This window comes from Papaver somniferum, chromosome 4, assembly GCF_003573695.1.
Source record: "Papaver somniferum cultivar HN1 chromosome 4, ASM357369v1, whole genome shotgun sequence".
Lineage (NCBI taxonomy): Eukaryota > Viridiplantae > Streptophyta > Magnoliopsida > Ranunculales > Papaveraceae > Papaver > Papaver somniferum.
This window is the reverse complement of record NC_039361.1, coordinates 151,412,912-151,436,446: the sequence shown is the minus strand read 5'-3', so window position 1 is coordinate 151,436,446 and position 23,535 is coordinate 151,412,912. Positions and strand designations below refer to the sequence as shown.

Sequence of the window (23,535 nt, the reverse complement as noted above, 5' to 3'; positions counted from 1 at the left end):
TTAATATTCAGTAATTTGTCGAATTTAGCAATGCTTGCTCAATCGCCCAACTATCAATATTCAGTAATTCGCAATACTTGCTTAATTGCTCGAGTATTGAACCAACCATCGATATCCAGTAATGCGTCGAGCAATTGCTCAGTTACTCGAATGTTCTACTGAGCAATTCGTCATTCATGCTCAATTCAACAAACCCTAGACTCATTGTCTAATCAGTCAAGGTGTCTAATCAAATATTCGTTTGTCATACAGACTCCACGATTCGTGAGACTTCAATCACGTCATATGGGGGATATCAATTAGGGTTTTAGTCTGATGGCCTCCAATACATGGATTCATCCACGATGAGAATGTGAGTAAGTTGTGTAACGGTTGAAGGAGTTAGGAAAGTAGTGGGTGGACGGTTAACCAAGTCTCCGCACGACCTGGAACTGGTTTCACCACGATCTTCCACTTTTCCACTCTCTCACTCATGAAACCGTCACACTTACTGGGATTAGTGTGTTCGCTATTCTGACAATATAAATAAGTCTCTGAATCCGTGATTGAGAGGACAACATTCGTCTACACAAGAATTTTTCGAGCAATCACACTCAGAAATTCCATCAATCGCTCAGAACTTATTCACAGAACTCAACTTCAGCAGTTCTTTAAAAATTGCAGAAACCTTCAACACATCCATAATCCTTGATCATCACTGATCCCACACAATTCTCAGCTTTCCTCCTACAGATCAACACATGTCCCTCTTTGCGACCTAATTGACTCTGGAACGACCATTGACTTGGTTTAGACCGGAGTCCTACAGATTGATCTCTCGAATCTAAGCACTCCCTTTGCAGTGCATCTGTGTGAGGTTGAGCAGTTTGGCTGGTTCGAGGAATCTTCATCGCACGGTGATTCCCTCATTCCCTAAAAAACCAGCAAACCGTTTTTCCCCATCCACACAACCTTATTCATCTTAGTCATAACTAGTTCAAATGACTCAAATGAAACTAGTTAAAGAGTTGTTCAATTATTTTAGATAACACAATTGAAATCAAATCGGTTTGATTAACTTGAATCAATCATGAACATTATAGCCACGGTTTGCAAATATTGCATTCCTTATGATTTAAATGTTTAAGTCCATGAACTGACCGACTTGACAAAGTAACCAGCTTAAGTATGCGTACTTAACCAACTGGTTTTGAGTTTGTTAAGTTTCCAAACTCAGCAGAAATTTCCGGTTCGAAAACTTTCGCCAGTATGTGTACGGCTACACATACTTAAGGTGACTGGTTAAGAGTTTGTCAAAACCCAAACTCAGCAGAAATTCCCGGTACGAGAACTTCTGCCAGTATGCTTACGAGTACGCATACTTTACCTGTCTCCTTCACCAATTTCGTATACACACATAAGCATATTTCTTGGCTTTCGGTTTATGGGTTTATACACTAATGTGCGAACACACTATATATGCTTATATCCAGAGATGGTTACATTATCAACTCTTTATTTCAATCATTGAAACATTCTTCTATAATGACAATATATAGCCGTTTTTACACACTATTAGCATCAAAGCAATTTTCAAGATATTGAAATAGTCATTATTGAAACCTTCCAAGTCTTACACCAAATGATTATATCATACAAACCATGTAAGATGTTACTCGGAAATTTTCTCATGATATAAGATGAACTTGTTCGAAGCGAAAGCTTACCAACACTTATTTCGAGAAATATGTAAGCGAGATATACTCAGCTCGAAATCTCAAATGTGTATAGAGAAAACTATATCGTAACACGACTTATGTCTCAATATAGGAGATAGTAGAAATAGACTTTCCAAGTGATAGATAAGTTCAAGTATCCACATACCTTTTGTCGAAGAAGTTCCACAAGCTCTCCTTAGTAGTTTTTCGTCTTCAAGAGATGAACGCCGAGAGATCTAAGCTTAACTACACTATCTATGTCCTAGTCTGAGACATCTACAAATAGGCTAGAAATCAAGACTTATAGTTTTGATCACTAACATTGACAAAATGCTTGAGATAGCAACGCATGCGAGTTCGACCGAGCAATGCTCTAACACCTCTTACAAACTTGTCCCGAGGCAGGTACTTTATTTTGTAGTCACTGTTGTAGCCGACTAATAATATTACTTGTAATACTATCTCGGAGACGAGAGTAACCTAATTAGGCGACATCTCTTATGTCCGCTAGTTTAAAGTCTTTTGTGGGATGAAGGCGTTTAGATAGTACCGTTGGAAGGAAAATAAAATCTGCATTATTATTTTAGTTTTCGATTATTAATTTGATTGACTAACGGTTGTTAAACATTGATTGCACCTACTTTGATTATTCGTGAGAGCCATCTATTTTGACATAAGGTCACTCAAACTAGATCAAGTGATTAACAGTTGTTCAGTTCTGTTTTTAGATCTGATATTGACTTGTGATCATCCGCTGTTAACAAATTGCGTTTTATGCGTGATCGATCATAAGTTGGAATCAAGTATGGTTGTGCTGTTACATAATAAGACATTGAAAATTTAAAGACAAAAATATTTCTTATTGGTTTCGTATATTTGTGATTCAACTTCGTGCACAAACTTGATCGACCGGGATCCGAGTAGATAGGGGTGTCAACGGATAAAAATCCGTTGGATTTTGACCAATCCGTTAAGGTTAAGGTTAAGTCTTATCGGAATTCCGATATCCGATAACATCCGACGGATTCCAAAAATCTTAATATGATTCTGTTAGGCTAAGTTATCGGATATCCGGAAAAATTTCCGATAAAATCCGATTTCTAGAAGAAAAAAAAACAAACTGAAAAACAGAGTTAAATACTTCAATTCAGTTCTAAAAATGTCTTCTTCTGTCTCCGTACACGTTCAAAAAACAGAGTTCAATTCAGTCTCTCAGTCTCACACATAAAAATAAAGTACAAAGACAACCCACATAGTCACATACAAATGCAGAACATGCACCAAAAGAAATAAAATGCCAATGGGCAATGGAAGACTGCTAGTGCTCTTGCTTCCCTGCTTGCATGTTGCGTCAACTGCAGTCTTTCCATAGCATCATGGTACACACTACACAATAACACAAACATTCAAGTCAGAGTAAGAGAAGAGAACCATTTATCAAAAATGAAGACAGTGCAATCTTAGAAGAAGACCCTACAGATTTCATATCAACCTAACCCACTGACTACAATCATCAGACCAACCTATTGATTCCATCTTCACCTAAAACAGTCATTTTAAGCACCAACAACTAGAGTCCCATGGCAACTTAGCAGTAGGAAAGAACATGCCAACTATCCCCTCCCTATCTATTGTGTTCACCCCCCAATAATGATGAGTTCACCTAGCCAAATGCGGGATTCAAGAAAACAATCCTCAAATGTTTAATGAGCAGTCCTTGTACAAGTGGTGCTTTTGCTGTTGTTTTTAGGGTTGGCAATGGATAGCCGAAATCCGAGATCCGTTTCCGAAAATCCGACATTCAATAGGATTTAATCCGACATATCGGATATCGAAATCGGATAATATCTCTTATTGGAATAGGCTTCTTCCGCTAGGTTAATATCCGACATCCGATAACCTAGGGGTGTACTTGTAATTTCGTACCCCTAGATTTTATCTATCGACTGTCGGAGAACCTATACTCTCTAATCTCCACTTTCTCTACTATACTAGCGAGTCTAGCGTTTTTCATTCTACATCTAACACAGAAGAGATCGAGAAGTTAGAGAAGATTGAGAGAGAGGAACTGAGTGATCTACACCTATTTGATTAAGATGTGTGATTATCTGAGACTCTCAGAGAAGTGAGTCATGAATCTAATCTATTGTTTCAAAGTTAGGTTTTTTCCTCCCCAAATGGATTGCATATTTTGATGTTCTTCTAATGAATCTAATCTAATTGAAATCCTAAGTAAGTCATGAATGTATCTATGTTTAATTTGAGAATCAATTTTTTTTCGGAGAAAATTAGGGTTTCGATTTTGATTTTGAAAACAGACTAAATTTTTCAGTTTTTGTTTCTGTTTAATCCTTTTTTAAAGTGATAGGTTCGAGTGCAACTTTTACAATTCTGCTATTTACCTTTAAAGTACTAATTGTGAATTGCCTTTGTATATGCAAATTGCGTTAGATATGCAAAAGTCGAAAATCTCTGTGGTGAAATATACTAAATATCTGAATAAACCTTCGATAAGGGTTCAAGTATTGATGCAGTTCATATAGAGGTCATGATATCTACTATGGCATGCCTGAGACAACTTGCAACCTTTTTATAGTTAGCAAAGGAATCATAAAGTAAAAATCAATTCCATAGTAGAGCTGTGAATGTACATTTGTTCTGAACTTTCAGACTTTAGATTGCACGTCATTCATTTTTTTCTTGCTGCTTTAACCTAGTAATAGTTTCTTTTGCAATAATCTCATATGTTCTTGTATGCTGCAGATTCAACATTATTGTGAACTTGTAGTGTTCCATTAGATGTGTTGTGTTTTATACTCCCTCCGTCCTACTTGCTTAAAATGGTTTTTGCACACACATTAAGGAAAATAGAGAGGAGAATTTTTTCCAAAATTATCCCCTCAATAGTATTTAAGATGCATCTAGTTTTTGGTCTAATAGAGAGAGGAGTATTACCTAATTCCAACATAGGGGTAAATTAAGCTAAAATAGGGGAAAATATGAAACTTAGTAACTAAATTAGGACAAAAAAAATGCCCAATTTAAGCAAGTAAACTAGGACGGAGGGAGTACTTCATTTTAGATTTCATTTTCTTCCTGTTCATTCTTACCACATCATCAACACCTTTGGACAAAACATGGAGTTTGCTTCAGTGGGACAGTTAGACTCTTTCCAGCTCAGTAATGTGTTTATCAAGCTGGTCTTTCAACTCTTTCCTCCACCCTAGGATTAGTTTCTCGTGCTTCTTTATCAGCTGTGTCTTGGTCCTCATCTCTTCTTCCATTTCTGCAATATCCTGGAGAAACACAGTACTGCAAATGAGAATCCTAGTTCAAAATGCTCATTCAGGTTATAAAGAGAGTTATTGGCTTAATCACACATCGCATGAAAGAATATGCACTCTGCAGTATGATTGTTATGTCCCAAAGTGAGTGGTATTTATATCCTTTATTTTTAATCAGTTGATCAGTCCCCACCTCCCTTGTTTTATGAATCCACTAAACAAGTATTAATGTATTATATACAAAATACCTTTCGAAGAGTTGCTTCTTTCGTGGGGAGCTCTTCATGTTGCAGTCCAATAAAATACAATTGCAGTTTCTTGGCAGCTTCCATGAAATCTCTTGCATGTCTCTCCACGTCAACTATAAGGACACAAAGTAACCATTAGTTTTGAACACAAGAACTTCACTACTTACAATGCTGCATCACTAAGGGATATGAAAAAAATACTGGATTTTCACGTCACAAGAGACATGATAGCGCAGCCAGGAAAAGACTCATAATGGTTACCTCCATGGTCCAATTAGAGAGTGCTCTCTTCCAACCACAAAATATCTCACAGGTACCACAACAGCGAAAAAATTGGCAGACAAGACAGTACAAAAGAAGTAGTATTTACCTGTAATCATCTGAACCAAACTGCTTGTTTGATAACCATTAGGATGACTACTTATGAGTTCGCAGCCAATTTTGCACGATTTATAGGGGGATACCATACATAGAGAGGGGAAATACCAATACCAATCCATACAAGACAAAACAATCCTGACCACTGGATCTCTGGATTGGTATCCCGTCACTAGGTTTGGTATCCCCTTTATAAATCTTGCAATTTTGGATCCTATTTTGGTGATTGGAAATTTTCCCCTGTGATAGTGTTCGAGCTTGTCTGTTTGCAACTGAGAATATGTAGGCCATGAGTAAACCAAACCCTACATTCCAGTTGTAGAGACGAAGTTGGAATATTTAGAACCACCTTTGTACTATAAAATTTAGATGAGATGCATTTGGTTCAGTTTGGAAAAGAAAAACAATTCTACCATTCGCTTATCATAGACCATCGAACTAAAAAGAATATCATAGCAGAAACACAGAACTCAGCTCAATCCCCACCAATTTGAATAGTTGGAATGTTCAACTAAAGTCGAGAAAACAATGGAAAAGAGACTCGGCATCACTGCGTCATCAAGCTTGTAATAAACATTTACATTTTGTCTATACGATTCATTTTCCCAGATCCTAGTTCTAATGATCCTACAAATCAAGACTGGTGGGTGCACTAATTGGGACTTCTTGCCTGTTGGTCACCACAGCTAGAATTGCTTATTAGACCGGAAAAACAAAATTTTGAATAAATTGAATCTCCCATCATTATATCTTGTTTTTTTCTTCCATTTCAATGGATGGCTAAACCTGACAGATCTATTCCATCAAATTTCTAAATCACTACAAGTGTGACTAAGAATATTCTTCATTCAAGATTAGATTACTTACTTTGGTGAGAAGGATGAGGAGAACGATCTATTGCTTGCAGCTCTCTTGCAGGCAAGCATGGAAGCAAGGCAGCTTCTAATGACTCTACACAAGCAGTCATATCTTCACCTTGCTGCGGTGATTGCAGTTGCTGATCAGTTTGCTGTCTCTCAGCCATAGAGTAAATTGCGAAAGTTTGTTTCTGTAAATTACTGAGTATGAATGAACCCAAATCCTGCACCACAGATGCAAGTAAATTTAAGAACATAGTTTTGATAATCCCATCACTTGTCTTTAAAACAAAGAAAATAATTAAAAAAAGTTTATAGGAGCCCTCGGTCTAAACCAAAATAAAAAATCCATATGACATGGAACAACATTGCTAAGGCTAAATGGTAAGACATGAATACTACTATTGGAGGTATGAAATACATCCCCAACTATGCAATCGAAAAAGATAATATGCAACTAATGGTTTCAAACACCCAAAGCGAATTTTCGATTGAGGAATTTTATCGAACAAGTAAGGACCATGTTCAGTTTGTGAATTGCGAAGTTACTGATGTATATAGTGACATACATAAACATGCGAATATGATCAACACATTAACACTAAGAAATAACGATACTCATATCAAAATTAATAATCAATGAAATTCAAATTGACAATTCGTACCTAGACCGCTCGCTCGCTCGCCTTCTCTATAGTAGTCCCTACTCAGAGAGACATAATTGCCCTAGTTGTTTTTTAAGGCAAAAATGGTTCATTTTTTTTTAACACGAGCCTGAGTTGGGGAGTGTAAGGCTTGGAGCAATGACAATTGATACTAAATAACCGAAATCAACTATATATGGCTTGTTTACTGGTTCTGAGTCGGAAAAAGTTCTAAATATCCTGTTTAAGAACAATATCCCAGATACACAACAAGGTTACAGAACAAGGCTAATTCTTTGAACCATGTCTAAAGGATTGTTGTGGTTGTTTTTAAAAATGTGCTAGGTCTTTATCAGTAGACAACTTTTTTATAGGAACAATAGCAGCAACAACAAACGAATGTCATATATCTGCCTACAAACGAAGAACAGTTTCATAAGGATGTTTTTACCTAATTTCCGCAGAAGTCACTACCACCAGGCTTCTTCACAAGGATTTGATTGTACTCTGGCCTTGATGTCTGCATTACAATCAATACAATAGCACACATAAGAAGCTGAATATTCACTTAAGGGATTGACAGGACCTCCACAACAATAGCAGCAACACCAATAGCTGGAAATTCACTTATGGGTTACATAACCAGCAACAAAAAGGAGGACCTCCACAACAATAGCAGCAGCAACAAAAAGGAAATCAACTTATGGGATTCACAGGACTTCAAAACAGTTTGCAAAGATTAAAAAAAAAAAAAAATCAAACAATTTTTGCAGGGTTCAGTGAAGAAGGAAAATGAAGTCCACGATGATCTATACTGGAATAGTAGTACACCGTAAGCTATTACAGTTGCTAAACTGCACGACTAATTATCTGTCTAGCCAATTATCAGTAATGTAATTTCATTCACTAACTTGCAGTCAGCCATATGCATTAAGAAAATGTGGGTTTCATAAGATATATATTGACAAGTGTCACAGTAGTTTAAGACTTGAAATAAATAGCTAGCAGTATTTTGAAAAGGTCCATATGCAGTTACGAATTTCATACAAAGCTGGAACTAGCACAAGTAGTATTCGGCATAAAATTCGCAGAACTAGCATAAATGTTGATGATCAGAACTATTTATGCTTTGGAAAGCCTAATCATTTAAGTTCTCAAGTTATGGGATTCAACAGAGAAAGCATCAACACAAATAACAATTCTAAGATGGAAGATACTGAAATTGAAGTTCTTGTACTAAACTGACGTCTTTTGATTAATCATTAAAACAACATCTCAAGTTCTCAACAATCAACATCTTCTTATAAAATCGAAATTCTAATTTCTGTATTCAAACCCAATAATCGAAATCAAAAATCGAAACCCTAATTTCTCTGTTCCTCTTTATAAACTTGAAATGAATTCAGCAAAAATGGAAAAAGATTAATCATTAAACATCAAACATGCAATCGCAGCAATCAATTTGAGAAAAAAAAATCAAAACCTAATTTGGAAACATCAATCATTACTTACTTCTCTGAGAATCTCTGACAATCAATCGATCTCTAATTCTCTATTCTCTAATCTTTGACCCTCTCTCTCGATCTATCTTACTCTATCGATCTTTCTCTGCTTTAAAGTGTTAAGACTTGAGAAGAAGAAAACGTATGGTAAGAGTATAGAAACCCCTGCCAATCTACCATAGTGCTCGGCCCAAGGAGGTAGTCTAATAGATTGTAGGGCTTTTTAGCCCATCTTTCCTTCGAAGAAAAAGTGTAGAATTTATATAGGGAATTTTAGGCGCGGGCCCAAAAAAAAAAAAATCTTATCGCCAGGCCACAATTAATTTCTGATACAGTCGCACCCATAATTATTTAAAAATATTTAAAATGTACTGAAAGACTCTATCACCCTTCATCGTTTTTGGGCATAATTTTTTTTCTTCTCCGCCGGTTTCTTTCCCTATTCCTCCATTAATCTCTGTAACGGATCTGCAAAGATTTTTTCTCCATCATTTAAAGAAATAAATCATTTAAAATCGATGATTCAAAGAAGTAAATCATTTTTGACTAAACCCTAGAATACATTTCAACAAAAATGGATGAAACAGACGAAGAAGAAAAAATCAAGTAGAAGAAACAGAAAAAAAGTTATGCAGCTAAATTTTCCCTTATATTGTCTTATGCACTAAACAAAATGATGCAGAAGACATTATGCACGTGCATAAAAATCCATAAATCAGAAAAGTGAAAAAAGTAATGCATAAGACAATATGCAGCTAAAACAAAATAATGCATAATGTCTTATGCATCTAAAAAAACTGATGCATAACCAGAAAAAGTGAGAAAAGTAATGCATAAGACATTATGCAGTTATGCTTATCATAAATCACTGCAGATGCAAAAAAAAAATATGCATAACTAGTTATGCAGTACAAAGAAAATGTGCATAACAAGTTATGCAGTACAAAAAAAATATGCATAACCAGTTATGCAGATGCATAACTTGTTATGTCGCACAAAAATAAATGTGCATAACCAGTTATGCAGATGCATAACAAGTTATGCAGTACAAAAAAAATGTGCATAACTAGTTATGCAGTACAAAGAAAATGTGCATAACTAGTTGTGCAGTACATAGCTGAGATATCATCATCAGACATTGTCAAGGTCAATCCCAATGCTACACCAAGAGCTGCAAGGTGGGAATTTGCAGCAATGAAGAAAGCAATGCTCAAGAAGCATATTTCAAGCTTAGAGATACTTGTTTATGAACCTTAAGAATGAATGTATATTTCAAGCATATGAAAGCAAACATGCAGAACTGCATAACTTATTATGCATAACTTGTTTAACTGCATAAAATACGAACATTGTTTAACTGCATAACATCTTATGCAGATCCAAAAATAACTGTATGACCTGTTATACATTGTTTAGAGTATCTGCATAACTTGTTATGCATATAAGAAGTGTTATTGTTTTTGTTAAGCATTCCCTGCGTCACTTATTGTTAATTGCATAACATCTTATGCAGATCCAACATTGACAGCATGACAAGTTATGCATTGTTTAGGTTATCTGCATAAGTAGTTATGCATATAAAAGGGTTTTTACGCCTTCCCTGCGTCACTTATTGTTTTAATGCATAACATCTAAAAAAACACTATGAAGCCAAAATAAATAATGCATGAAACATTATGCACATATATAAAAAGGATACATTATCAGAAAACTAATCATTTTCAGCATTGATGCTGGTCGCAGCCATGAGGCATCCTCTAAATCTCCCTGTAAGAAAGGTAGCATCGACATAAATCATGGGACGAAGGTAACGGTAACCACTGATGCATGCCTCGAAAGCAATAAAAAGACGCAAAAACTTATTTGAAGGTGCTTCAACTTCTAAATCAGTTAAACTATCCTTGTTTGATTCAGTTTCATCCCTTTGAACTTGAAAATCAATACAACTCCCAGGATTTGTGCTGCGAATGGCATCTACATACCATACCAGATGCGAATACGAAATGGCATCATCACCAAATATATCCTCATACACTTTCTCTCTTCCATTGTAAGTTTGGTAGTATTTCATATTGATACCGTAGCTATGTTTAAAAAACTTTTTCAAATCAGAAGCTTTGATACTCGGATCACTTCTGATTTCTTCCTTGATAAGACTAGAAACAAATTTACTGCTGAGCCTGTGGAAAAGCCTTTGACATCCCACACCACAGTGATGACTGCTATAATATTTCTTAACCTTAAGCATCATGTTTTCAACATCAACAACACAAACCTTATACTCCCAAGGGCAATTTTCTTTAGAGCATTTTGCATAGAACCTGCTAGGTTCATTCTTAGTATATACAAGAACATACCCAGACTTTAGCTCGTATTTCTTCACTGCAATACGTACCTCTGCTACACCTACAAAAAAAACTTTACTCACTTCACCAAGTAATTTATCCCAACCCTCAGTCCTAAGAACCTTGTTCACAGGGACAGAACCATCTTCAAGGAAATTCACCATAGCTTGTTCTGGTTCAGGTTCTATTAAATGCATACTTGATGAAGCTCTACTACGACTGCTGGAACAATTGAAAGAATTGGAGACAACTTCAAAAAGTAAATCAAAGCTCTTCTGACCTTTATAGTGGCAACGAGATACAAAACACTGAAGCAGAAAATCAGAATCAACTCGCAAAAACTTGCTTCCATCATTAAAAGAAAAACTGACATGATGAGGTAGTAAACGAGTCCACTTCAGGCAAACGGTTGTCTTCAAATTCTCCAGAGTTGAATTGACATCAACATGATGTGCTAAGAATTCACTGAAGTAGTGAATCACTGCTAGTACACTAATAACAGGCATTTCACCCTGCAAAACACAAAAAGAGAAAAAATCAAACATATCTATCCTGCATGTTGCTTCAGAAAAAAAAATTCTTACTCAAAATTAAAATATCAAATCAACAACAGCAAAGATCAAATTTAAAAAATCAAATCATATCTATCCTGCATAACATCTTAGGCAGATCCAAAATTAACTGCATGATTTGTTATGCATTGTTTAGAGTATCTGCATAACTTGTTATGCATAACTGGTTATGCAGTAAAAACAGCTATGCATAACGTTATGCATAACTGTTTATGCAGTAAGAGCAGCTATGCATAACTGCGTAACTTGTTATGCATAACTGGTTATGCAGTAAAAGCAACTATGCATTACTGCGTAGCTTATTATGCATAACTGCTTATGCAGTAAAAGCAACTATGCTGAACTGCGTAGCTTATTATGCATAACTGGTTATGCAGTAAAAGCAAACATGGTGAACTGCATAACTGATTATGCATAACTGCTTGTGCAGTTAAAATACAAACATTGTTTAACTGCATAACATCTTATGCAGATCCAAAAATAACTGCATGACCTTTTATGCATTATTTAGAGTATCTGCATAACTTGTTATGCATATAAAAAGCCTTATTATATTGGTTAAGCATACCCTGCATCACACATTGTTTAATTGCATAACATCTTATGCAGATCCAACATTGACTGCATGACAAGTTATGCATTGTTTAGAGTATCTGCATAACCTGTTATGCATATAAAGTTATGCCTTCCCTGATGAGTGTTATTAAATCATGTTGCAGTTTTAGGAGAACTTTAGAGATGAGTACATTGCAATGGAGTTGGAACTCTGTGAAATCGAAACTAAAAGATTGAATCGAAAAGATCTGCATTGATCGTAAATTCAAAAACAAGCTTAAAATATCTAAAAATCCATTCGAAAACCTAAATTAAACTCTGTAACTTAAAATAATAGATCATAATCTTAAAGAAACTAAAACCTAGAATCGAATCAAGATTAAACAAGATCAGAATCAAAGTTAAACAAGATCATAATCAAAGATAAAACGAACGAACCTGAGCTTGAATTTCAGATTATCTTTGCTGAGTAAATTGAATCTCTCAATCAACTCCTTCGCAACTCTCGATAATTCAATACTTCAACTCTCGCTCCGGCTCTATCTCAATCTCTCGGAACAAAATCTCAATACAAAATCTCAAAACATAAAGTGAGGTTAAACTTGGAAATAAAATAAAAAGAAAACTGAATTTTGAAAATTTTGGGTTTCGGCAGAATTTATACGCCGATTTTGGGTGCGCGTGTGAACTTTTACACGCGTGAATTTGACAGTGGTGGAAGATGAGAAAATGGGTGTGGATGTAGTTTTCACATTTATATACTCCTCCTGCAAACAAAATCATTTCTCCCAGAACCATTTCTCTGCTCTTAAAGAAAGAAAGAAAAAACCTCAAAAGTTTTGGTTCCCATGGCATCACTGAAAGAAATCTTAACAAGAAGACCAATATCAGCAACAATAAGATTAACAGTACCAGCAGGAGGAGCAAGACCAGCGCCACCAGTTGGTCCAGCATTAGGTCAGTATCGTTTAAACCTAATGGCATTCTGTAAAGATTTCAATGCAAGAACACAAAAATACAAACCCGATACACCAATGGCAGTAACAATCACAGCATTTAAAGATAATACATTTGAATTCACTGTGAAATCTCCATCTGTTACTTGGTATTTGAAAAAAGCTGCTGGGATTGAATCTGGTAGTGGCCGTTCTGGTCATGTTGTTGTTGCTACTTTAACACCTAAACATATTTATGAGATTGCCAAAGTTAAACAATCTGATCCTTATTGTCAGTATATGAGTCTAGAATCGATTTGTAAATCGATTATTGGGACTGCTAATTCTATGGGTATTAAAGTTCAGGACGAATTGGATTGAGGTGTTACAACTGCGGCCAGGATTTGGATTTAATATTTTGAAAAACTGGGTAGATTTCTAGTTTTAAACTTTCTTTGGTTTATCAGTTTGGTTGTTGGTGATGAATAAAGAACTTTTGCTTAACAATGAATTGAAAGTGTAATGTGAAATGAAGAATGAAACCCTTTGTTCGGAATTGGATTTGTTTGATTCGTTGTATTAGTTAGTAACATGGATTACTCATTTTCTTATCTTTTTTTGTGTTCTATGATAATTGATGTTGCATTTTTGTAGTTAAGTTTGACATAGACAACCATTTATAGAATTTCACTTGTATCTTATTTAGTTACACTTACACTTAACTTCAGCTAAACATAATTTACATCGAGATACAGAAAGGGAGATTGGGGGCAGTAGTTATTGAGTTGGGGTTTGTTGTTTTAGTAGACGCCCTTTTGATAATCAGGTTGACAAAATTCTCCATTCAGATCGTCACAAACTTCGGCTGGAGAGCTATAATACTCTGGAGAAAAGAAAGAATAAATGAGAGTAGTCATATATTCCCCTGCATCATTTCATCCCTTGTTCAGGTAGGAGTAGGAATATTAAGGTGACAGGGAAAGTAGATTTACGAGGCTGGAGAGCTATAATCAACCATCAAACTGTCGCTGGCGTTGGCTTTCGTTTGATATCTTCGAGGTATAGGAATTGTTTGTAACTTTGGAGTGAATATCAATGGCGAAAATCAGGTTGTTTGGTGATGAATAAAGTACTTTTGTTTAACAATGAATTGGAAATGTAATTTGAAATAAGGAATGGAACTCTTTGTTCGGAATTGAATTTGTTTGATTCTTTGTATTTGTTAGTAACATGGATTATTCTTTTTTTTGTGCTTTGATAATTGATATTGCATTTTTGTAGTTAAGTTTGATCATAGACAGACACTTTTAGAAATTCACTTGTATCTTATTTAGTTACACTTAATTTCAGCTAAACATAATTTATTACATCGAGATACAGAAAGGGAGATTGGGGGCATTAGTTATTGAGTTGAGAATTTTGTTTTAGTAGACGCCCTTTTGATAATCAGGTTGACAGAATTCTCCACCGAGATCGTCACAAGCTTCGGCGGGGAATACCCTGTAAACGTTCATAATAAAGAATTATAGTTAAGAATCAGGATTTGTTGAGAAAACAAATTAAGCTTCATAAGTTGCAGGTGGATTTTTGAGTTTTACGTCTTAGGTTCATTGTATTCTAAGTACTCTCTGTCAATTGATTCTGTAGTGGTCTTTGGTGCTATGCTTTTGTTTCCCGCTTTGGGTTTGGCTTCTGGATACATTTCCACATTGCAAGCTTCTCCCCCAATTGTATCACAAGCTTCTGCAGGAAATACGCTGGAGAAAAGAAAGAACAAATGAGATTAGTCATATTTCATCCTTGTTCAGATAGGAATAGGAATAATAAGGTGACAGGAAAAGTAGATTTACGAGGCTGGAGAGCTATAATCAACCGTCAAACTCTCACTGGGGTTGGCTTTCATTCGATATCTTCTAGGTATAGGTGTTGTTTGCAACTTCGGAGTGAATATGGATGGCGAAAATGAGGTCGCTTTGAGTCTCAGAGATGGGGGAGCTGGTGGTGTGTAGCACAATGCTGCATTCATTTTGGTGGATTTCTACTTAATGTTACAACTAAGTTTTTGAGATTCTTGATGCAGTATGATTGTAATGAGTAATAAAAGTCAGACTGTGTTAACTTATTTATACGATGAGGAGGATGAATTGAAGATAAGGTGGGAAACATATTTTTTACTGGATAAGGTTTTTGAAGCTCATTACACATAGGAAGATCTCTCTATACAGACAGAATGGATAACTAGGTTTTTGTTTTGTTTTCGATGTCTATTATTTGAGATGATATTTTCTCGGAGGAACCAGGAATGCATAGTGATATGTCACATATGATTGCCATCGATACATGAATGATTCATTCTAAAGGTGCAGCTACTTCTAGCACCTCTTAATGAAACCTCACTTCTCCTATTGTTTTGTACAGAAAAAGTTTAAAAGGAAAAGAAAACATATAAGCCCACACCTAGACCCTTTTCCACCACCAACCAGATGCTGCTTCCTCATATCCTTTTTTTGTTTACTATGTGAATTGGGTAAAGTGAAGAAGATAAAAACTGCAGTCAGAAGTATCTTAAAGTTGGATTAGTGGGAGAGAAAAAGCAATAAAGACGCACCCAATAATACCTAATCCCCAAAAAATGATAGCAAGAATTCTTATTCTTCCGTTTGAAAAACTGGGTTAGTCGAGTGTTTTCCATGGCTTATGGTTTTGGGATGTAGGATTTGACATGTTTCGGATACAGGTCATGGACATCTATGCCAAATTCAGCTTATACTCTTTGTATGTTTAGTTGATTCTCATTGCAATTTGCAAGTGCAGTAGAGTAAACAAGGAAGCTCCGACTAGAAAGTGATTGATTCAAGTGAAAAAAAGACACAATCATCTTTCTGATAAGGTTAACTTTTTTCATTCACACACAAACCATCAGTTTTATAGTACAAAAGGCAAAAATGTACTCAAAACCATCAGAATTCTTTTTCTCTTGACAGTTAGTAGCACAGATGCAAAATCTACAAGAAATGAAGTTTCATGGAAACCAAACCCACAAAACCCTATTGCAGAATTCCGCAGATGCCAAAAGGTACAAGGGTGCAACGGCCAAGCACTTGTATACTACCTTCAAAAGCTATGCAATTGGGTAAGCATGGGAACAAGCTCATCACTAGAGGGTCGATCAGCAGGGCAGTCGGAAAGGCATACAACTACAATTCTCACAGCCATTAGCATTTCATCCTCCTCTACTTCTTCACCTAGAAGACTCTTGTCCAATGCTTCTCGTGTCTCTCCTGCTTGCTGCAAATGGCGAAGCCACCGTCCTAAACTTCCACCTCCTGATACTTCCCCGAAGAACGGATCAGATGGGTCTCTCCCAGTTAGCAAAACACCCAAAATTACACCAAAACTGAAGATGTCGCTCTTCTCCGTGTATCTATTAAGCATGAACACAACAAACTCAATTAATACAATGTCCAAATATTAAACATCTCAATTCTCAAACAATGTAACTGAGAAATCTAGTTTGAACAATGTAGCTCTTGAACCAGAAAAGTGAGATTCAAGGTTTCCGAAGCCATTCGAATACCTAGAGCATGCAAAAATGCCCGGAATGACAATCTCCACAGCTAAAAGACACCAAATTTTGCAAATTTTCGACAAACGATTCCAAACTCGTAGAATCGTTTCCTAAAACACTAAGTTGTACCACACCCTGAGTTCATACCTAAATGAAGATTCATGCAGGTATAACAAAATTTACAAAAACGATGAACTCCAGAAAATCAAGCTTAAATGGACAGGAAAAAAGAAGTACCTGGAATTTTGAAAACACTCAGGGGCAGTATAACCAGAAGAATCCAATCTAGTCAAATTAGGCATGAGATGTGCCAAGCCACTATCAGCCAATCTAGGTTCAAACTCGGCATCCAACATAACATTACTAGGCTTGAGATTACAATGCAAAATCCTGGGGTTACAACTAGAATGAAGACAATCTAACCCTTTGATAACACCCACAGCAATCCTATGCCTCACCTCCCAATTCAGTTGCAACTCATTCAATTTTACTCTATTCATGACATCTTCGAGACTACCAGTCGCTACATAATCATACACAAGCGAAAACCGATCCTTTTCGCGAACGTACGCCCGCAAACTCATCAAATTCCTGTGTCTAACACCAGCAAGAATCTCCAACTCTTGTTGAACCCTCCTCTTGACTGACTTACTCTGCGTCTCTTGTGAACCAACCTCAAACGGCTCAAGCCGCTTTACAGCAACAATTAACCCATTATCGACTACTGTTCGATAGTATTTCCCATTCGGACTCGACCCGAGTAACTGATTCTCGTTAGACAGTGCTAATCGAAGTGTTTTTGGAGCAATTTTTGGTGAGAACACTACTGGACCTTTGAGAATTGGAGTTCTATTCATGTAAAGAACAAGTAATCTGATTAAAACTGCTGCGAGAATTGCAGCGATGAACCCAGTTAAACAACCGAACAATACACTGAGTAAAATTCGTCTCCAATTCTTCTGCAACTGAGGTACTCTAGATGGAGATGGTGAATCTGACGAAGATATGTGTTGTTGGTATACTGTTTCTCCTCGACATTCAACAGTCTGTAATGAGCAGAAGAAGAATGAAATGATGAAAAGAAAGATAATGAGAATCTGAGTTAGGGTTTTTCTCAAACAAGATTTCTCCATTGAAGAAGCGGTAGAAGAAACCCAGAACTGAAAAAAAAAAAAAAAGTTGCTTAAAATTGAAAACCCATCTCTTAAAACAAGTTGTTTTAAGGTTTAAATCTAGTTCTTTTAAGCTTCAACCAAAAATCTTAACAAATAAAACTCAAAAAAAAAAGCTTCATCTTGGAATATAAACATAAACCCAGTAATTTGATATCCAGAAAGAATGAAATTTTTTTCTTTTTTTTCACAGATAATTATTCTTTCAGCTAAAAAACAGAAGTAAACTCATTAATTTATCTTCAAAAGAACAAAAACTGACTGAAGACAGTATAGACAAACTCTGGACAGTAGGTATGGGGCTGGGCTGAGCTGAGCTGAGGGGTACTCTCTCAGTCCTCTCCTTTCCCTTCTCTAGTCTAGTCTACCAACTTCTCTCTCTTTCTATGTACAAAATCTTACTCTGTTTTCTTTTCATTTTTCTCTCTCTACTGTGATTTATTTATTTGTTTCTTTTTTCAATTATATTTTAATTTCGCGCTTTATGTTTCGTACTGTTTGGGTAGGACCCACTCGACATGTCAGCATTTTCATGTGACGAGACCCAAAGCGAAACCCTACGAATTTGTGCACAAGGAAAAGAAATACGAAAAGTGAAAAATATCACAACCCCTGCTATATGGGTTCAATATAGAGAAGCCCCATTAAATGGATCATTCATTGTCCACTCCGTTCTTTCACATTTTGATATTTTTAGGCCCAAAACTTTAGAATTACGGGTCTGTTAATAAAAGTTTTATTTAAAATAATTTTTATAATACCAAGAATACCCTTTAGTATATAAATGCAATAAAACTAGGCATATGTTTTATTTTCGATTTCATTTTCTAATTTATTTTCTCTCTCCACTGCTCTCTCCACTGCTCTGCAAATAACGAAGAATGGAGATTCACTTGATTAAACTCGAAGAAAACTTGAGGATTCAGCATCTTATCGAAAGAAAAAGATAAGTTTCTCATCTATATTTGCAGTTATGTTGAATTCTCATTATGTTTTAACCAAAATCAAGTTCTGGAAAGTTAAGTGACAACTTCCGATACCTAATAAGTTCGATTTTACTTCGAATTTTGATCTGATTTTAGAATTGTTGCTTCGATCTATAATCCTTGTATCATTTTCTTTGATTTGAACTGTTTAATTTCGATTTTTGTTTACGAAATATTTTTAGGGTTTGTAATCAACCCTGATTTATAATTGCTTATGATTTCAACTAAATTTTCACGACGAAACCAATATTAGATTTCATATTTGTTATAATCTAATCTTTATCTTGCTTTTAAGATGAAACATTTGAAAGATTTTGAAAGAAAATTACAAAAAATTCTAGGTTTCTTTATTGAAAATCAATCAATTTATCTATCTTAAATCTCGATTGAAAATCGGTTATCATATTTGAAATCTGCGAATCATCATCTCTATTACCCATCTATCTGTTACGAATTTCATCTATTTTGATTTTGCAACTGGCTTCTTGTATCAGATATTGAATGTTTTATTATAATGCAATCAAAATTGGAATTAGTTGTTTGAGATACAACATCAGATGTCAAAAGTCAGTGTGAATGAATTTCTCATGTTGATGAGCTCTTTTTAGGTGCTCTTGTACTTGTTGGTTTTATGTCCATTTAATAAGGTAATTATGCATCTAGTTTATGTTCATTTTTGGCTGATTATACTGGTTTTCATGTTGTTTTGTGCAGGGCAAAGGAATTCACAGAAGACTTCTGATAAAGAAGATATTACTAGCATCCAAAAGTTTGTTGCAGATCTCAAGGAGATGGCTAAACTAGAATATGAGAAACAACGTATTGATGACCAGGTGAGACTGTGCTACGTAATTAGCTGCATCACAACGAACACTGTAAAAAAGATTTTTTTAGAATAGCGTAATTATCTAGTATTTTCTGTTGTATATATTTGTTTGAAGCATCCTTCGCTCACACTCATCATCACTCTTTATAAGCTAACAAGGATCACTCCATTAACTTGGCTGGCTCATTCTTTTGTAGGCCAAGGAGGAAGAAGTAAAGGCTTATGAATCTATTAAGTCTGTAAAAGATGAAGGCATTGATCCAATACAAGAGTCTCCAGAATCTCCTTCACAATGACCCTTGGAGTTCGAGAGGAAACAACGATAGATTATTGAACTTTGGCACTTCTATTGCATCTCATTGGTCCACAGAACCTACTTATTTTTGCTCTTTAAAGGTGATTCGTCAGATTCCATTTACTTAGAGGTGGAGCTGAGAAGGTTATCATTTCTTAAAGACAATTTTTCTCGAGGAAATTTCCACAAAGTGTCTGCAGGCGCTGATCAGGATCTATCACTAGCTTCAAGGTACCATTTTTTTTTCTTTTGTTTTTACTAATATGCCTTGCATTGTCTATTTATTTGTTCTTTTCCGTCAAACTGCTATGTATTTGTATACGCAACCTTGACATGTAATGTTGCAAAGGGTATATGATATGCAAGTTCAAATTCTTGTTCTGGACCTAAATGACGATGTTATTATCATTATCTAATGACTGGCTCTATCCTAGAATTGGTTCATTTGTTCCACACTACTTCAGTTAACAGAATAGAAACTGTAACATGTTTATGTTCACATTCATAGCAAGAAGGACCTTACTCATATAGATAATACTTTGTGTGATACTCATTAACTTAAAGTCAATCTAAACTTTTGTATCTCCTAGAATGGATACCTGAAAGCACAATAAGAATGCGCAGCTGAGGAAAACTTTTAATATGTAATATGCATATCTATAATTTATCCCAATATTATTCTATATAGTTTATGAATGCAAGTTTCTGAGTTTCAATTGCTAAGACATGATGCAATTTGTATTTTAAGCTTGAGCTTGGTTTCTATGAACTGGAAGTGTCATTTAATCCCATTCGTCAAGTAGACCTCACAGATTGGATGAGCTGAGAAAAACCTTCTTTTGCAGTTGCACAAACCATACGGGTGTGTAACTTCCGATTACACAATCCATATGTATGTGTAGTTTCCTATTACACAAGCCATATGGATGTGTAACTGCTGATTACACATGCATTTTGTATGTGTACAAGCTGATTACACAAGCATTTCACACACTCGATCAGAATTCATGCATATTGTATTGTCTGTGTTTTTTTGTGTCCTTTGTAATAGAGTTCTCCTGTATTTGAAATTCTATGTAGTTAACACAGTGTATGTGCCAGGTAAATGCTGATGTGTAACTGCATCTTACACATGCCATATGCATGTGTAACTGCCGATTACACATGCCTATAACACTACTAGGTTAATGATTTATACAGATGCCATATGATGTGTAACTGCTAGTTACGCATGCCATATGATGTGTAACTGCCAATTACACATACAACTAGTTGTAACTGCTAGTCACACATGCTAGCAGTTACACATGCCATATGATGTGTAACTGCTAGTTACACATGCTAGTTGTATGTGTAACTGCCAATTACACATGCTATTTGAATGTGTAAAAGTTGGAAATATATTTATGTCGTTTTTCTTCTGTAAGATAAAGAGAAACTCTTTCTTTCTGATAGTGGCTTTTATAACTACGTCCTGAACCCTAATGTGTGCCCCTTGGAATCCTAACAGGCTCAAACAGTCATCCCACTGGCACTGGACTGGATCATAAAGTGGCTTAGCCCCAAAATATTACTTATTCAAGTATCAAGTAAAACTGGTCTTTATGACAGTCAACCTTTAGTCCAGGTTCATTAATTTTCGAAAACTAGATACAAAATGGCCAGTTCTTTTGTTGCTAACTCATACTTTGCATTATGTTACCAGGTCAGCTCATCATGAACAATGCAACTCAACTAAAGCAAGAGAACTTAATGAAAATTGCGCTTGATACTACTACAAGGTTAGTCCAGCATGCCTCAGTTTATATTTTGTCTCCTATTCTTTTTTTGCACGGAAATGTTGAACCTTTAACTCGTAGCTTCACTGCAGAAATCAGTGGTTTGAACATTATATACTTGGTAATCATGCTTATGTTCTTTCCTTTATCAATTATGGTGCTGAATTCCAATATGGATGTGTAACTCCTAGTTACACTAGTCAGTTGGGTCGGTAACTGCTAGTTTCACTACTCAGATGTTGTGAAATTGAATATACATTGTTTTTCACTTAATCTTATAAAAACTAATTGCTTGTTGTTATATTTTAGGTCTCATTGGAACTGAAATTGACGCTGAATACACAAGTCAGATGCATGTGGAACCCTCAATCACACTAGATAGACGCATGTGTAACCCTCAATTACACTAGATAGACGCATGTGTAACTCTCAATTACACTAGATAGATGCATTTGTAACTCTCAATTACACTAGACAGATGCGTGTGTAACTTCTAGTTACACATGCTAAGAAATTATTGTAAATGAATATTAAAGTAATACATGTATTTTTGTATGCGCTCTTTTTGATGTCTATTTTTTTGATGTGTAACTTTGCATTACACATGGCATAAGGATGTGTAACTTCTAGATACACATGCCATATGCATGTGTAACTTATATTTACACATTCACACTGTATTTTAATAATTTTGGGCCTAGATTTAATAATTTTGGGCTTAAATTTAAATTTTATTTAATTTGGGGTTTGACAATATATAAAAGGGCATGAATGTCTTTTAATAACTCGGGGCCTAGATTTAAACTTCTTTTAATTAAGGGTCTCATATTATGGGTTATCTATGGGTTGGGCCTTAGCCTAATTTTCCCATACGAAAATGCTAGATTTCACACTGGAATCACCCCACCACACAAAAGCAAGAAAAAAAGGTCCACAGAAAATAAAAAACTAAAAAAAAGTTCCACACGTTGCGAAACCATACAACGGCTAGTTACTACCGGAACTGTTACCGGTTTTTCAAAATTCACTCTTTCTCCAATTTCTTTCTGTTCTCTGATGGTGCAATTTCTCAACCAATTTTGATTTTCTCTTCATCCGTGTCCTATGGCTACCTCTAATCTCTCGATTCAGTGTTACTGCAACTGCATAAACTTCTCAAATCACTCAAATCACACACAAACACCCCTCCCAGCAACAGAACAGATGAAGAAGGTCACCAAAATCACAACAATTATCAAAATCACAAGAATTACTAACATCACTAGCATCACAATCGGCGCAAATCACTCAGAACATTACCGAATCACTAGTCACTCTAACCAGGAAGCTGGGTTTCCCCCTTCCATGGAAAACTCTAAATCCAATTTTATTACCAAGTTACATTACACAAAAGAGTCCTCAATTAGCATTAGAAGCAACAAATCGTTCAATTTCAAGGAACAAAGTATTTCCCTCATCTGCACTACAAAATCCTTACAAACCCAAACCCAAACCCAACCTTTTGGGATTTTCCCTCAAAAGATTTTTTCTCATCATAAAATTTACCAAAATCACCAAAATCACTTCATCATCAAAAATACCCAGATCTCTGATGTTTTCACGACACTCACTACTCTCATTCTCGAGGATGTGAAGCAAAACATCAAATCTATTACATCTCTATTCAATCTCATACCTTCTTATTTCTCTCACAGTGGCTGCTACATTTGGTACTTCTATGGTATAAATACAGATTCAACATTTGACTACAAGGTTTCTCCTGGCCTTTTGCTACAACAAGTTCAATCTCTAGCTCTAAGATATCTAGGCTGCTATGATTCTTGGATCATCTTATGGATTCCTGCAAACCATCATCCTGGTATGTATCAATCTACAATCTTGGTTTCACAGTCT

General features: G+C 35.6%; 4 protein-coding genes across 6 annotated transcripts; 1 reads left to right on the top strand and 3 right to left on the bottom strand.

Moving 5' to 3' along the window:
• Positions 1 to 2,818: 2,818 nt before the first annotated feature.
• Positions 2,819 to 8,781, bottom strand: LOC113271583 (mediator of RNA polymerase II transcription subunit 28-like). Of its 3 annotated transcripts, XR_003322211.1 has the most exons (6): positions 8,621 to 8,781; positions 7,560 to 7,628; positions 6,475 to 6,688; positions 5,230 to 5,342; positions 4,808 to 4,993; positions 2,819 to 3,083 (listed from the first exon to the last, which is right to left on the bottom strand). XR_003322211.1 is itself a non-coding variant. In XM_026521481.1 (5 exons), exons 3-5 carry the CDS (start codon positions 6,629 to 6,631, stop codon positions 4,859 to 4,861), a joined length of 405 nt encoding a protein of 134 aa, XP_026377266.1. In that variant the 5' UTR covers positions 6,632 to 6,688; positions 7,560 to 7,628; positions 8,621 to 8,781; the 3' UTR covers positions 4,294 to 4,858. The 3 variants fall into 3 exon arrangements, 2 of the variants coding, with proteins under 2 accessions (XP_026377266.1, XP_026377267.1); XM_026521481.1 differs by lacking the exon at positions 2,819 to 3,083 and having other exon boundaries at positions 4,294 to 4,993; XM_026521482.1 differs by lacking the exons at positions 2,819 to 3,083; positions 6,475 to 6,688; positions 7,560 to 7,628; positions 8,621 to 8,781 and adding an exon at positions 5,600 to 5,829 and having other exon boundaries at positions 4,294 to 4,993.
• A 4,098-nt stretch (positions 8,782 to 12,879) lies between these two features.
• LOC113271581 (54S ribosomal protein L19, mitochondrial-like) lies at positions 12,880 to 13,718 on the top strand. The gene has a single exon (XM_026521479.1). The coding sequence runs from the start codon at positions 12,931 to 12,933 to the stop codon at positions 13,396 to 13,398; it is 468 nt and encodes a 155-aa protein (XP_026377264.1). The 5' UTR covers positions 12,880 to 12,930; the 3' UTR covers positions 13,399 to 13,718.
• A 604-nt stretch (positions 13,719 to 14,322) lies between these two features.
• LOC113271582 (light-regulated protein, chloroplastic-like) lies at positions 14,323 to 15,129 on the bottom strand. The gene is made up of 3 exons (XM_026521480.1): positions 14,868 to 15,129; positions 14,616 to 14,774; positions 14,323 to 14,517 (listed from the first exon to the last, which is right to left on the bottom strand). The coding sequence occupies exons 1-3, from the start codon at positions 15,041 to 15,043 to the stop codon at positions 14,442 to 14,444; spliced, it is 411 nt and encodes a 136-aa protein (XP_026377265.1). The 5' UTR covers positions 15,044 to 15,129; the 3' UTR covers positions 14,323 to 14,441.
• Positions 15,130 to 15,898: 769 nt separating this feature from the next.
• LOC113271579 (inactive leucine-rich repeat receptor-like protein kinase CORYNE) lies at positions 15,899 to 18,140 on the bottom strand. Its single transcript, XM_026521477.1, has 2 exons — positions 16,823 to 18,140; positions 15,899 to 16,441 (listed from the first exon to the last, which is right to left on the bottom strand). The coding sequence occupies exons 1-2, from the start codon at positions 17,716 to 17,718 to the stop codon at positions 16,132 to 16,134; spliced, it is 1,206 nt and encodes a 401-aa protein (XP_026377262.1). The 5' UTR covers positions 17,719 to 18,140; the 3' UTR covers positions 15,899 to 16,131.
• Between the last annotated feature and the right edge of the window lie 5,395 nt (positions 18,141 to 23,535).